This window comes from Dermacentor silvarum, chromosome 6, assembly GCF_013339745.2.
Source record: "Dermacentor silvarum isolate Dsil-2018 chromosome 6, BIME_Dsil_1.4, whole genome shotgun sequence".
In the NCBI taxonomy this organism is placed as follows: Eukaryota; Metazoa; Arthropoda; class Arachnida; order Ixodida; family Ixodidae; genus Dermacentor; species Dermacentor silvarum.
Window position 1 is genome coordinate 27,984,844 of NC_051159.1, and position 14,868 is coordinate 27,999,711.

General features: G+C 47.8%; 1 protein-coding gene across 1 annotated transcript; it reads right to left on the reverse strand.

Annotated features, from left to right (window-relative positions):
- Nucleotides 1-223: 223 nt before the first annotated feature.
- LOC119455348 (zinc finger protein ZPR1) lies at nt 224-14,793 on the reverse strand. The gene is made up of 3 exons (XM_037716731.2): nt 13,915-14,793; nt 5,299-5,595; nt 224-552 (listed from the first exon to the last, which is right to left on the reverse strand). Exons 1-3 carry the CDS (start codon nt 14,632-14,634, stop codon nt 310-312), a joined length of 1,260 nt encoding a protein of 419 aa, XP_037572659.1. The 5' UTR covers nt 14,635-14,793; the 3' UTR covers nt 224-309.
- Nucleotides 14,794-14,868: the final 75 nt, after the last annotated feature.

The window sequence follows — 14,868 nt, forward strand, 5'->3', positions numbered from 1 at the left end:
CTGTGACACTAAAACACGAACATGAATCTAGTGCAGCACTGAGTCCAGCTCAAAGCTATTGTAGGATATTAAAGCATTCTTGCAGTGTGCATGTTATATCAAGTGTGCGATAATGCACATATACTGAAATCCAGTGCTTAAACTGGGTACACACACTACTCGTGAAAATAGTGGTGGTTTAGCTGAACTACAAATGACACAGTGAATGCACAGAAGACAAGGGCACATTGCTGTGCAATTTTTCTTATGGGTCTAATTATTTTCATTGCAGGCATGCTGTTGCACAATTTTTCTGGGTGCAGGTGAAAGTCAGGAGTAGTCCTCGGTCCTCATGTCGTTCAACCCAAGCTCGTCATTCTGCTCGAAAGTGCGCTCATAGTGAGTCACCGTCAGAGCTGGGTCGGGGTCCGGGGCGCACAGACTCTGCACATAGCTGTTGCCGCAGGGGTCATCCAGCACCAGGGTGACTGGTAGCTTGCCGGCCGCTGCTTTTGCCAGCTGGTCCACTACAGCACCCATGCGCAGCCGGCTAGTCCCTGTGGTCGAGTCGCCCTGCAGATTGCCAGCAGAACACAGGGTCAATAGTGGTTCCCTTGAACATCAAGACACCAGTTTTAAGGCTTCTAATGCTTTTATCAAGTGCTTTTCAAAAACTCTGAACATCATTTTCAGCTAAGCTTAGCAGATTTTATTTTGACATGGCCACAAGGTTGGTGCTATCCAACATTCAAACTATCCAGTCCTGTCAGCACCGCTGTGGTGACTGGTGGTGGCTTGCCCAATAAGCCTTTTTCATGTACCTTTTCCATTTGTGCTCTTTTGCTCATTGTTGGCGACAGTGTTTTCTTGTTTTCAAGCTATCAAACAAAATGTTGCTTTAGCCATTCAAAATGCTTTGTCAGGGCCTCAGAAGTGCTTAAAAACCACTATGAACACTGCTTTGACCTGTTCATAACGACTGCATGCCACAAGATGGTGACCAACACAGCACAACTTGAATAAAGGATTTGCTTTTGTCATGAGTAAGAGGCCAGCGGCGAAATAAAAGAAGAAAAGGACGACGTGAACGGAGCGTTCGGAACGGCGCGAGCGCGCGAGGCGCGTGAACCGAGCCATAATCGAGGCAGAAGCGAGGCTGAGCTGGGATTATCGACGTGGCTCCGGGCCAGGAAGGTCGCATCGCCAGCTCCGCTCTGGCGACGGGAGACTTGGGGGTCTGGCTGAGTCCGTGACGTTGGCCGTCCAAGGTGTGGCCGTCGACCTTGGCAAGTTCGAGCGAGGCTCCTGGACTGGCTGCAGCCTCTCACGGCAGGACCGGGCACCCCAGAGAGGATCCCCCTTCTGCGGCAGACCGGCACGTTCGATTCTCCTCGGGACGCCACGTCGGCACTCACGGAGAAGTTGCGACACGTCCCGACGCTAGGCCTACCCAGGTGGCCCCAGTCAACGCCGTGTCACTTCACCGACGAAGTTTGAGACGCCAGCATCTAAGACGAGTGCACCGACGGGCCGACGGCAAGACAGACGCAACTACAGAATCGACAAGAGCACGGAACTCCTGGAAAAGGAGCCGCCAAGCCTCACACTCGGACAAACGGGCAATGGCAAGCGCAACAAGGTGACACGTACTCGTAGCGTCTCATTGATATGACAGGGTTGCCTGACTTTGAAAGATCAGCTGCCACAGACAAGCGTAGGCGCAAAATAGATCTTGTTTAGTGTATTTTTGTTAGGATTTCTCCCGCAGTGTGTTTAGTGTGCTTGATTTTTAGTTTGAGTTTTGAGTGTGCGTGTTATTAAAAAATCTGTTTGCTGTGTCGCCATCCGTCTTCCTTCTCCATCTCTCATAACACCTGCACGCCCCCGAGATCAGTGACAACAAAAACACATCACAGCTTTGTTCCGCGAAGTCACGACAATAACTGAGTGGCTAATTTCTGAAACAGTGCTTGAGTACCCAATCAACTTTTTGACAGTCTTGTAATCTAAAGCTGCAGCGTATAATTCAGCATACTTAAACAAGTGTTAAACTGCCGATGTCTTAGAGCCGATGTCTTATAGTGTAACAGGGTTTATTGACTCCGAGCAGCGAGCCCAGTAATGTAAGCGCTGAATAGTTTTAAGCAGCTCTGGTCTCGAGGGACGCCAAGCAACAGCAGCAACGCCTATCTCTCTTGGTCATTAAAAATGCATATCTTGGTTCTGCTTAACCTTTCATGCCTGCAGGAAAACAAAAATGTTTACCTGCAATGTTTTTAACTTCTTTCATAATAGTGAATGCTTGGGCTTGTTGGTATTGCACTGCTAAATCTAAGAGAGGAAAACACACAGAGGGAGGAAGCTAAATTGTTGGAAGCTGTGGTTCATCTGTGTGTTTGGCAATTTAGCAATTCTGTCACAGCTCAATTGTGGTGGAGTGCCACAAGTTTAGACTGCTTACGAGGAGCACATACACAGAACCAAAGAGAGTGACAAGTCTAATAGAATTATTTATTACGAAAAACACAAAGATGCTGCTGATAACATTTTGCACTTCTCCGAGGATCCTGACTACATTTATTGTGAAACCATTGATCTAAACGCGACACCTCCAAATAAAGAAGACCACATTGGTCAAGGCACGAAAGATGGCCAATGTGACAGGTGTGTGTCTGTGCAGTATTGGCTCTGTGCAAGATAACATGTGCCGCATGGCATGCAGCAGGTCTAGTCACCAGATAATAAAGGTCCGGTGAGCACTTTTCTCGGGTCCTATTACTTCTGAAATTCGCAACCATTCATTTGCTACAATTAGTAAATTACAATATGTGCGCCTCTTTTTTTTTATTGATATGATATCATGGATATGATATCGCCCGTGTATATCGTGTCTTCTGCCTGTGTGTGTACTTATTTGCGCTATATCTGAAAGTTACTATGTTAGACCAACTAGCCCAACAGGCTGTCCTTCTGAAACTATGATGTCATGGAGCTGAGGAAGACAAATGAGGCAAAGCAAGAGACATGTGAAAAGCACCCACAGAGATACAGAACAACCAAAAGTAGGAGATATACCGCTGACATATACTAGCACAGACATGTCTCACCAACATAACAGTATATCAAATGCAGCAATATAGAGAACATAACAAATAACATCCACAGCACCGCATATTACAGTAAGAACCAAGGAGCAGAAACTAAACACGGACAGAGAAAAGACGCAAAATGTATTTGTACTGTATGTACTGCAGTGGACATAAATATAGGCTGATGATGATGATGAATGTGCTGCCCTAATTGCCACCCATGTGTGATATGAATTAAAGGGACACTAAATAAAAATGATAAGTTGAGCTAGACTGAAACATTAGGCTTCCGTAATGACCAATTTGTCATTTGTAGCAAGAACAGAGCTTTTGTAAGTAACAAAATGGCAGTGACCTGTTGTGGGTACCTCATGCAAAGTCACCACTGGCTGATCCACAGAGAGCAGCTGCTGAGTCTCCCCACTGCGTTGCCTTTGCTGTTTACAATCGTCCAGGCGCCAAGCTAGGGTGCCTCAATGTCCGCCTCACCCATTGCTCTGTGCAGGGTAGCAGCAATTGCGTTACCTACTGTCGTGCGCGGCATGTTACAGTAGACTTTCGTTAATTTGACCTTGACGGGACCGAAGAAATTTCTTGAATTATCCAGCGGGTCAAATTAAACAAGATGCATAAAAAATGTCGCAACACACCACTAGTTCACTTTCCCGAGTTTAACATGCTCCCGAAGATGGTGTCTTCTGTTTTTGCATTTTCTTAATAATTAAACTTTAGTTGTTAGACAGCACTTGTGGTTTTCCACGCTGATCCAAAGAATGCATCCATTCCAATTCGCCCAGCTTTCCACCTTACTCTTCGAAAGTCAGCGTTGTCACACATTTCCTTCAAATGAGCTTGGCCGCAGTACCATTGTGTACTGCTAAAGTGGTCGCTATTAGGGTCACCGTAGGGGTCAGGCATAATTACCCAGCGAAAGCCAATTTTAGGATCGAAATCCCCCAAAATTTGGTCCCATAGAAATGCATGGGCGCTGCCGGGGATCTTGGGTTGCAAACAATTCAACAGAAATATTGAATTAATCGGAGTTAATTACCGGAAGTGCACTGTATATCCCATTCAACAGTATTGAGCGCCTAATGCAGTGACGCAAGACGGTCTTTGTGTATGTACAAACATAGTGCAATTCTGCAGCTCGGATACAGCTTAAACAACTTTGTCTCTGGAGCCCTTGTTTGCTTGGTGCATCGAAAATCGCTGGGCCTTGAAAATTTTTATTTACAATTGTGCACTGAATCTACAGATCACACCTGCCTTTTATTTCAGCGCATATTTTCTTCAAGGTAAGTAATCATTGGTCAAAAGTGATTATGAGGTGCCTTGGATCCCTTTACACATTTTGAAAGGTGTGGCAGGGCAAAGAGCTCCCCCCCCCCCCCCCCCCAACCGCCGCCGCCACTTATGATTAATTTCAGAAATAATGCGTGCAAAGAAAAAGCTAAGCGAAATATCTGCAGTGTATTCGAAACGGTGCTCGACGGTCTCGGGTTACGAGGGTGTGCTTGTTGTGCTTTATTTGTAGTGATAAACACTTGCGCATGGACAAACCCCCAATACTTTACAATAGATTCAGTCTGGAGCGCTACAGGGTAAGACTGGTTGGTTGTGACTGTAGCGCCGTTTGCCAGCGACTGCCTTTAACAGCAATGATGGAACGCTTTCTGGGAGAACTTGTCTGTGTTGATGCTGTCAGGAGCCACTACTGCCATGAAAGTGCTCCGTCTGACAAAAGCTGGGAAAGCATTCAGTGTCAGCGTTGGCAGTGCAGAACACTCTGCTAAAAGCATTGTCAAGGACATGCATGTTGCAGAACAGTAGCCATTAGTATGCCTAAACAACTAAAAACGCTACACAGTGTCCTGCGTTTTTCTTCCAATAAATTCAAACAGGATTTTGCCCTAGCCACTGCTTTGTTTTTGCATAAGTTTCACAAGACTGAATTTTTTTATGTATATCATTTGCTAAAACATCTGGAACCTTGCTTGTCACGTGCACCCTTTGCTGTTGAAGAAGTAAACTGCTGCTGGGCCGATTTTGCCATCAGTCAACTAAATGTCTAGACAGATCAGGCAAACAAGAGGGTCAAGTGTTTATTAAATAATACAATGTTGTGAAATCTGAGCAAAAACAAGCAGTGCACAGTGCAATATCTTGGCTGATGTTGTTGAAGTAAAACCACAGGTACTACAATCCAACACTGTGCCTGGATGCTTGCCTGGAAGAATGGGTTCTCCTGGGCCAGCTGCTGGCGCATGCTGTCCAGCAAGCCCTCGACTGTGGTGAAGCGACCCGACAGGAGGCCCGCACCAGCCTCCAGCTCTAGTTCAGGCACATGCACCGTGCATGTCTCGGACTTCAGCACGTCCCGGGCCAAGTCGGCAGGCTCCAGGACACGCAGCTCCAGTCGCACCCCCTGTGGCTCAATGCCTGCGCCACTCTTCACCTCGTTGGTGCGATGGCCACACCGGTCACACGTGGTTGCCATAATCACTACCTCCTTGAAGTGTGGCACCTGCACACACAGACATCCCACGATTCAGACACCCAAAATTGCCGTGCACATTTAAAAAGCTTTACTTATTTACCAATACATCAGACAAGGATGCTGTGAAAGGAAGCAAAACATATATTATTTACAATCACAATGCAGGCACCTTAATATGCCTACAGGGTCATTTGCATCAAAAACACTGGATGGTAAAGCGTTCCAGTCTAACACTGTTTTAGGGGGAAAAAAACTGTATTTATGAGTGTTCGTCCTTGCGATAATTGGGGCAAGTGCCCTTCTAAGAGTATGTCTAGCTTGTCCTAGCAGTGTGGGACCATGCACTGTTTGGCATATTTACCTTGATATTCCCTGCAAGACGGCGGCATAGGAAGTCCAGCCAACTGACCCGTCTGCAGGATTCTAAAGATGGGATGTTATGTCGGCTCATTAAAAGGAAGGGTGAGTATAATGATGCACAATATGTCGCAGCACACCATTTAAGTGGCTTGTGAGTTTGTTTTCATCCTTGCCAACGAAACACCAGCACTCAAACTTGGGTTCACAACCACACTGCTTGTAATGCACTTCAGAGACCGCACTTTCTGCAGATGCTGAATCGGTGTAGCGTGCTACCTCGCAATGGTTTTACATTTGTTAAAACATGACACATAAGTTAAAACATAACACCGAGTGGCACATTCTGTCTTCTACCAATATATGTGCTGCAGTAAGTACTATCAACCAAAAAAGTTTGCAGACGAGATCACAGAAAACGCTAAATATCCGAGCAGCCTTTAAATGTAGCCAGTAAAACCATACATCACAATGTTGTTCGTATATACCAGTAGAGGCTAGAAATGGGAATACCAGGCTGTGTTTTGAGGCTGCGGAAATATTCAGCTTTTTGTCAGATCCCTTGGTCCGTAAACTTTTTTGGTCAATAGTATTGAAATGAGGTTTATTGATACAGGCGTAGATGTAGATTCTTCGGATATACTGGCACGGAATGGGAGACTAAACAGTTACGTCGGGCAGCGCTCTTAGCTGTAACTTCGGCGTCGTCTCTTGCGGAGCAATCACGATGCTGCTACTGTTGGTGGTGTGCATCATCTTCAGAGCATGTTGTACGTCTTCTTCATCACAATCACCCCTCAAACAGTAGTGATCACGAGCAGCTCACGGTAAAGCTTAAGGCGATCGACGTGAAAAATCTCACGTCCACGACAACGGAGGTCAGAGGGGGGTGTCAGTGGTTCGATTAGGTAATTCACCGCAGACGTGCGCTGGACAATGCGATAAGGTCCATCAAAGCGGGGAAGAAGTTTTGAAGAGAGGCCAGGAGCATGCGCAGGTACTGACAGCCGGACGAGGTCGGCGGGAGGGAAGACATGTTGCTCACAGTGGGCGTCATGGAGCCTTTGCTGGCGCTGTTGCTCAGCGGTGGTGAAGTGACGCGCTAACTTGCGACACTTCTCAGCATGACGTGCTGCTGTCGAAACGGGCACACACTCAGAAGCTTCGGGCTGGTAGGGTAGCAGGGTGTCCACAGTGTGAGATGGGTGACGGCCGTAGAGCAAAAAGTAGGGAGAAAAGCCAGTGGTAGTCTGGGTTGCAGTGTTGTAGGCAAACGTAACAAATGGTAGGATAAGGTCCCAATCTGTGTGGTCAGATGCAACGTACATGGCCAGCATGTTACTCAGGGTCCGGCTGAAACGTTCCGTGAGTCCATTCGTCTGGGGTTGGTAGGCGGTGGTTGTTCTATGAATAACGTGGCACTGAGCCAGAAGAGCTTCGACAACCTCAGACAAAAAGACGCGCCCTCTGTCGCTGAGAAGTTCACGAGGTGTGCCGTGACGGAGGATGAAACAGCGGAGCAGGAAGGAGGCGATGTCACGCACCGTGGGGCAGGTAGTGCCGCAGTTTCTGCATATCGAGTAAGATGGTCGACGGCGACGATGATCCAGCGGTTACCGGCGGGTGTTATAGGAAGCAGACCATAGAGATCAATGCCCACTCGATCAAATGGTCGGGCGGGACAGGGAAGGAGCTGCAAAGCTCCAGCTGAACGGCAAGGCGCAGATTTCCGACGTTGGCAGTCTGACATGAGCGAACGAATTTGCGGACGTATGTAAACATTCATCGCCAGTAGTAGCACTGACGAAGTCGTTCATATGTTTTGAAGACTCCAGCATGGGCACACTGCGGGTCAACGTGAAAGTATGCGCAGATAGTGGAGCGCAGGCTGCGCGTTATGACGAGTAGCCATTTGCGGCCGTCAGATGCGTAGTTGCGTCGGTGCAGAAGGTCGTCGTGAATGGTGAAGTGAACAGCTTGGCAGCGTAGTGCCCGAGAGGCTGGCAGCATGGGCGTGTCAGAAAGTAGGTCTAGGAGGGCCGCTATCCAGGGGTCGTGGCACTGCTCTGAAGCAATTCTGTCGATGGTGAGAGGCGAGGCGATGGGTGTTAGTGTTGACAGGCAACTAAGGTCGGTAGGCAGAGGAGACCGTGAGAGAGCATCAGCATCCGAGTGCTTGCGGCCAGAGCGGTAGACGACGTCAATGTCGAACTCTTGAAGTCGAAGAGCCTATCGGGCAAGGCGGCCACATGGGTCTTTTAAATATGATAGCCAACAAAGGGCATGATGATCTGTGACGACGTCAAACGGGCGGCTGTACAAGTAAGGGTGGAACTTGCTAAAGGCCCCATACAATGGCTAAGCATTCTTTTTCAGTCACAGTATAGTTGGTCTCTGCTTTGGTGAGGGTACGGCTGGCATAAGCAACAACGTATTCAGGATGCCCGGGTTTTCGTTGTGCTAGCACGGCGGCGAGACCTATTCCGCTGGCGTCTGTGTGTACCTTCGTCGAAGTTGCAGAATCGAAGTGGACGCAGAATAGGAGGTGAAGCGAGAAGATGTCGTAAAGTAGTGAACGCCTCGTCGCAGGCTGGAGACCATGATGACAGGTCGCCGGAGCTACCCAGAAGCTCTGTCAGAGGGCGTATTATAGACACGAAGTTGCGAATAAAACGTCGAAAGTACGAACATAAGCTGACGAAACTGCGACGAAACTGCTTTTTGTTCCCAAGCTTATACGAACGTGAATAAGACTGAGGGACTCTATCCAGCACTGTCACACGTGCGCATCACCTTCCTTTCATTGGCACAGAAAACTGTCCACGAGTATAGTCTGTGGGGTCTCACGCGCTTTTGGGACAAAGGAACGACAACACAGTAGTGCAAACAATCAAATTAGCATTTCTTTCACCTTTCATTCACTGATGCACCCTAGCCGAATTACTACGCCAATGGGCGCGCGACAAATCGAGGAAATCCGACTCACCGCGACCGGATAGCGAGCGAATATGTTCGCCCCATGCTAGACACCATCGCCTAGTCGTTCACGTGTACGGTCATGCGAACGGTGGCGGTTTTGAACGATCCGAGTTCGTCCATTCCGGATTACAGAAGACCGGAGTCATGCGGGCGAAACAACATCAGGGGATGTGTGAGAGTCGCCCCACATCCCCACGAGTCATGCTCAAATACTCGACTGCATATAAGTGAGCGAAGCATCACCAAACTATGCCAGCAAGAATCACTCATTCTTCCTGAATGTACATCGTCTTTCAAAATACCACATAATTCCCTCCACACAGCCAGCATTTATGACATCCAGACAATGGCCTCGACAATGGCACTTGGGCAAAATGTAGTCCTGTGCAAGGACTGTAAGTACAGACGCAACATTGGCTCTAGTGGAAAGCGAAAGTGGTTGTAATAAAATAGGATGAAAACTCGAAGCAATACTGAGAGCATGTGACCCCAGAGTTCTTTTGCACTGCACATGTATATATATATATATATTGTATATATGCTGACGGCAGTAGCGAGAAATGTGGCCGCGAATACCGCAGTAGAAACAAATGTGGCCGCGAATACCGCAGTAGAAACAAACCGGGCGCGACGACCGCCACGGAGAGTAGTACGGCTGTGCAGGAGTATTCGCTGCCAGCGAAGCTAGGGGGTCGCGGTAAGCTTCGGCAGGTGGAGACTGAATGGTCAAGGGAGGCCGGGAGGCAATTTCGGCATAACTTGGCGGACGAAATGGTCCAGTAGACTTTTCCATTTGGGCGTTTGTCATCGACGCCAGTTCGTCCTTGATGACGTCACGCAGTCCAGTAGGAGCGGGGCGAACGGTTGCAAGCGTCGCAGGTCCAGAAAGGTGTCCGTGAAGTTCTTCCCTGATGAGAGTGCGTATCAGGGCTCGCAACTCAGCATCACCGTTGAGACGATGGTCGCAAGAGGTGCGTGGCAGGCGAATAGACTGGAGCATGTCTAGACGTTGGCATGCTGTGATAATATCACCAACGCAGGTTGGGCTCTGCATGACGAGAGCATTAAAGGCGACTGTGTTGATGCACTTCAGTATGTGGCGAACGCAGTCAGCTTCCGCCATGTCACTCTGCGCGCGGCGGCAGAGAGCGAGGACGTCCTCAATGTAGGATGTATAGGACTCGTCCTGTTCTTGTACGCGCGTCGCCAGCCTCTGTTTCGCGATTTCGGAGCGTCCAGACGACATGCCGAATATCTGGCGAAATTGCTGGGTGAATGATGGCCAGTCCAAAAAGTCACTTTCGTGGTTAAAAAACCACGTCTTCGCAACTTCGGTTAGGTAAAAGGAGACATACCGCAATTTGTGCATGTCGTCCCAATGGTTGACGTCGCTGGCTCTGTTGTAGTGATCCAGCCAATCTTCCACGTCGTCGCCGCGGAGGCTGGCAAAGACGGGAGGATCGCGGTGTTTGGTGTTCACCGTCCAGGTAGGCGCAGCTGGCTGAGCAGAGGTGGTAGCAGCACTGGTGGATGGGTTGGTTTCTGCCATCACCCTGGTAGGCGAGAGCAAACGACGACCGGACCGGAGCTCCAGGGGAATCGGGAAAGTAAGAGGACATGGGAATCGAAGCACGCTCCACCACTTGTGAGACGTCGACCAATGCGATGCCTTTATTTCCGAGCAGTCGCCCGAGGCAGAGACGAAGCACCGCACGAGACAAAAGATGATGATGAGTCGTATGTACAGATGACGACGACGATATGCACAAATAGCGCTCACACAAGATGATGAGTCGTTCGTACAAATGACGACGACGATATGCGCAAAATGCGCTCACAATATATACTGTAATGAAGAAGAAGAACAGGAAGCAAGCAGTAGAGGGGCGTTATCATCGATGTAGAACGTGAACTCAGATCACGAGCTGTTGGCACCGAGAACGTTGTTCCCTTGGAGCTGCGTTGGTTTTTCGCCTGTCGCCTTCTGTTAATAAATCCCCTTATCAAAGTGGTGGAGGTGCGGGGTACCCTCCTCAGACCTGAAGCTCCGAAGCTGCACCTTGCCCAACGCAGCTCCAAGGGAACAACGGTCTCGGTGCCAACAGCTCGTAATCCGAGTTCGCGTTCTACATTGATGATAATGCCCCTCTACTGCTCGCTTCCTGTTCTTCTTCATTACAATATATATGTATATAATCATCAGCCTATATTTATGTCCACTTCAGGATGAAGGCCTCTCCCTGTGATCTCCAATTACCCCTGTCTTGCGCTAGCTGATTCCAGCTTGCGCCTGCAAATTTCCTAACTTCATCACCCCACCTAGTTTTCTGTCGTCCTCGACTGCGCTTCCCTTCTCTTGGTATCCATTCTGTAACTCTAATGGTCCACCGATTATCCATCCCACGCATTACATGGCCCGCCCAGCTCCATTTTTTTCCGTTTAATGTGGAGCTAGGCAGGCCATGTAATGCGTAGGATGGATAACCGGTGGATCATTAGATAATCTATATATATTACTTACAAACAGTGCTGCCTTTATGCAAGACATAGCAGAAGTATGTACAGATAGTGAATACAAATGTAATACAGGATACAATGCTTTAAATTGTAACATGGTTAAGTAAAATATTAGCAAAACTATAAAATGGTAGGTTACACAAAGAACCATCTAATTCATTACATAATTCAACGGCTAAAGGAAAAAAAAAAAGAAAACTTATAACAGTCGACGTAGGGTCTAAAGGGCACAATGTTTAGCAAGGTGCGTGGGCCCATTTGGCTGGACAGAAGGGTTGCAAAACTTGATGGGTGCTGAAATGACCAATGTTGAGTGCACTATCTTGTATAGCAAGGAAATGCGTTCACAAGTCTGTCAGCGCTCTAACGAAGAAAGTGACAGCTTTGCACTGTAGGTGAAAAGTCGATCATACCTCTGGCAAATTAATCTAGTTGCCTTTCTTTCGCACTGTTTCAAGTTAAGTACTGTCCTGCGAAAAATGGGGTGGCCATACAACCGACGCATACTCAGGAACTGGGTGCACCATAGATTTGTATGCCATAATTTTGTTGCAGCGCGAAAGGACGAAGATGTAGACAAGATACACAGGCTGAGCACCGACTCTGAACTGATAATTTTATTGAAAAAGATTGTATATAAGTGATTGCAACACACAGAAACTAAGGAACAATGGTCAGATACAAATACGAAGGCTAACAAAGCATAAAAGTTAAATGAAAGCAAAAATCAATTACCAGAAAAAAAAACTAGACCACCAAGGCAAAAAAATAAAGAACGAAAATTATGTAGGGTGAGCACACGTGCTAAGCAGATATGCATGTTCCTTGTCCGACAACGAAACTGAAGCCTATGCGTCCCGCATTCTTTTAATATTAAAAGCTTCGATTATCTCAAAAGTTGTTTCGCATCTACGTCTAGAAAGGAATTCAGTATCTACCAACATGGGTGTGCAGCCACATGTGTGACAGATGTGATGTGTTAGACGTTTTTAATGATTGATTGTGCTCTTTCAATCAGATATTGAGGCACCCTGCCACTCTGTCCCACACGTGAGTGGAATTTGATACCCAGTCCTGCAAGGTACAAACGTTGACAAGTGCTTCACATCGCAACGACCTTGTCTATTATCACACTGCTCAAGTTTCCTTCTAATGAGCGAGAAAATCCTTGACAGCTTCTCTGAAGCCGAGAACACCATGTTTACCCTATTGGCAACATTCCTTAAACCACGTGACAACTTGTGAATGTATGGCACCACAGCAAACATGTTTGTTTTTCGTCTATTTTCCTGTTTACTTGTACTAGCCTGATTCTTTACCCCTTTTGCAAGCTTCTTGCAAGGTCTGGACAGCACTTGACTGGGAAAACCAGCTTGCTCTAGCCTCTCGATCTGTTGCATAAAGCTTGGCATGGCCACATTCTCTAAATACTTTCAAAATATCAGGCTGCTGTTCTATTATAATTGTCACTTGAAATCACCTGTGTATCTCGTCTACATCCTTTTGTGCTGCAACAAAATTATGTTACCATACCAACTTGCCCAACTTCTTCAAAGCCTGGCTGCACGGTTTGTTTGCTCAGATTACAAAACATCATCATCAGTTTCTGGTATGTTAAGCAAATTCGGACTAGATCCACTTCACGTGCGCCATAAAATCGGCAGGCTTAATTTATTTTTACCTGTTGTTTCATAACCAAACAGGTTCAGCAAATGCCACATATATTACTGATGTTCAACCCAAGTCGTCACATATTTTTCATCATATAGTAGTTCCAATTATACTTTGCCAGCACAAACATTTTTCAGTAATAATTTTTTCCACTTACGAGTGAAGAATGGAATCATTTACCGGAATGTGTTGAATGCACATCTTATGTTTCCTCTGAAAAACCATCTTTTGTAAACCATATTCTGCTTAGATGGTATTGTTGCCTGTAGTATTGTGTAAATAAAAATAAAGCAATCAGATAAAGAAAATATTTACAATAACACATGTGCAATGTTCTGCTGCATTACTGTATAAAGTTGCACAGTATCTTTCCAATAAACTCAATTGGAAGTGCTCTCTGTAAGTCTTTCTGTCTCCGCCCAGGTCCGCTATGCTGCAAAAGTTTCCGTGTCAACAATGGCCCGCTAGTGGCCAAATGTTCAATAGTGCGTGGTGGTTTTGATAACGAGTGAATGCCCCTGGCAATCGAGGCGGTGGAGTCAGCCACCACACTCCAGCTGCTTGTACTATTCAGGCTCATATGCGACTTTAGTATCGTTAGACGGGTATGTTTTATTTTCAACTTCTCGGGGCATGGCGCTGTCATTGCGCAACTACCATTATCACAACATCCCCAGCTCGATCACAGCCCCACTACCTTATTGCAAACGTGCATGTATTACATACGAAGTACAGTCATTTCGTTCGCGGCGCTAAACACTGCTGCAGTGGAGAAGCGATGCGCACAATGATGAACAACGTGTGCCGTGCAGCAAAGCTAACCTGTGTGAGCTTCATCCGCGTCTCGCACGGCGCCTGGCACTCGCTGCAGCTGGTCGCAAAGCCGAGCACGTCGTCGTGCAAGTCTTGCTCGCTGGACTCCGACGCGGCAACAATACCCAAGCAGGAGTCCTGCTCGGCTGTGCGCTGGTATCGGCGCACTGTCATAGACGGGTCGGCACCAGGAGCTTGCGGGTTCTCCACAAAACTGTTGCCCGACGGGTCATCCAAAATGAGACGGAACGGCTTTTCCAGCTCCTGCAGCTTCTTCAGCCGGGACACAAAGTCCGAAAGCTTATCGCGACCCTCGGAACGGTCAGCGACGGAGGTTTCCAGGCCAAGCACCACTCGCTGCAACACTCCTTCAACAGTAGTGACGCTGCCTTCCTGCGATCTCGCGGGTATCTCGAGTTCCACATCGGGTACCACCACGACAGCATCTCTCGTCTTCACCACCTGCCGGTTCAAGTCCTGCTTGGTGCGCACAAGAAGCTCGAAGCGGATTCCCGTCGGCTGAACGGTCGCAGCCGGCTGCAGCTCGCTGTTCTGCCAGCCGCAGTGTTCACAATGGAAAGACATCACCACGACTTCCTTGTAGAATGGGATTTTGGTAAGCAGCATCCGTGTGGTGCCGTTTTCCCGACATTGCAGGCAGAGGCTTTCCAGTTCGATTACCTGCGGATCATCGCCAGAAAGAGCAGGAAACAAACCGGTGTCTCCCATGTTTGGTCTGATGACAACCAAAGCAATTTATCCGTGTACTTCGTCTCGTTTCATTACACGTCGAAGAGCGCAAAAATGCAACAGCGCAGCGGTAGCATGATGCGCATATATCCGTTCAAGGCACGCACATGCACACGCACGTGGGTTCGACTTGAGGGAGCAGGCCGCGCCAGCCGCGCCGAGACCACAGAACACGACGGAGGTTATCCTCTACGACTGCGCATGCGCGAGGCG

What these genes read in the sequence shown, in the direction of transcription:
- LOC119455348 (XM_037716731.2), bottom strand. Translation starts at nt 14,634, where the DNA reads ATGGGAGACACCGGTTTGTTTCCTGCTCTTTCTGGCGATGATCCGCAG. An exon ending in CGCGGATGAAGCTCACACAG is followed by an intron (nt 5,596 to 13,914) that starts GTTAGCTTTGCT and finishes CTGTGTGTGCAG; the next exon opens with GTGCCACACTTCAAGGAGGT. An exon ending in AGGAGAACCCATTCTTCCAG is followed by an intron (nt 553 to 5,298) that starts GCAAGCATCCAG and finishes GGCAATCTGCAG; the next exon opens with GGCGACTCGACCACAGGGAC.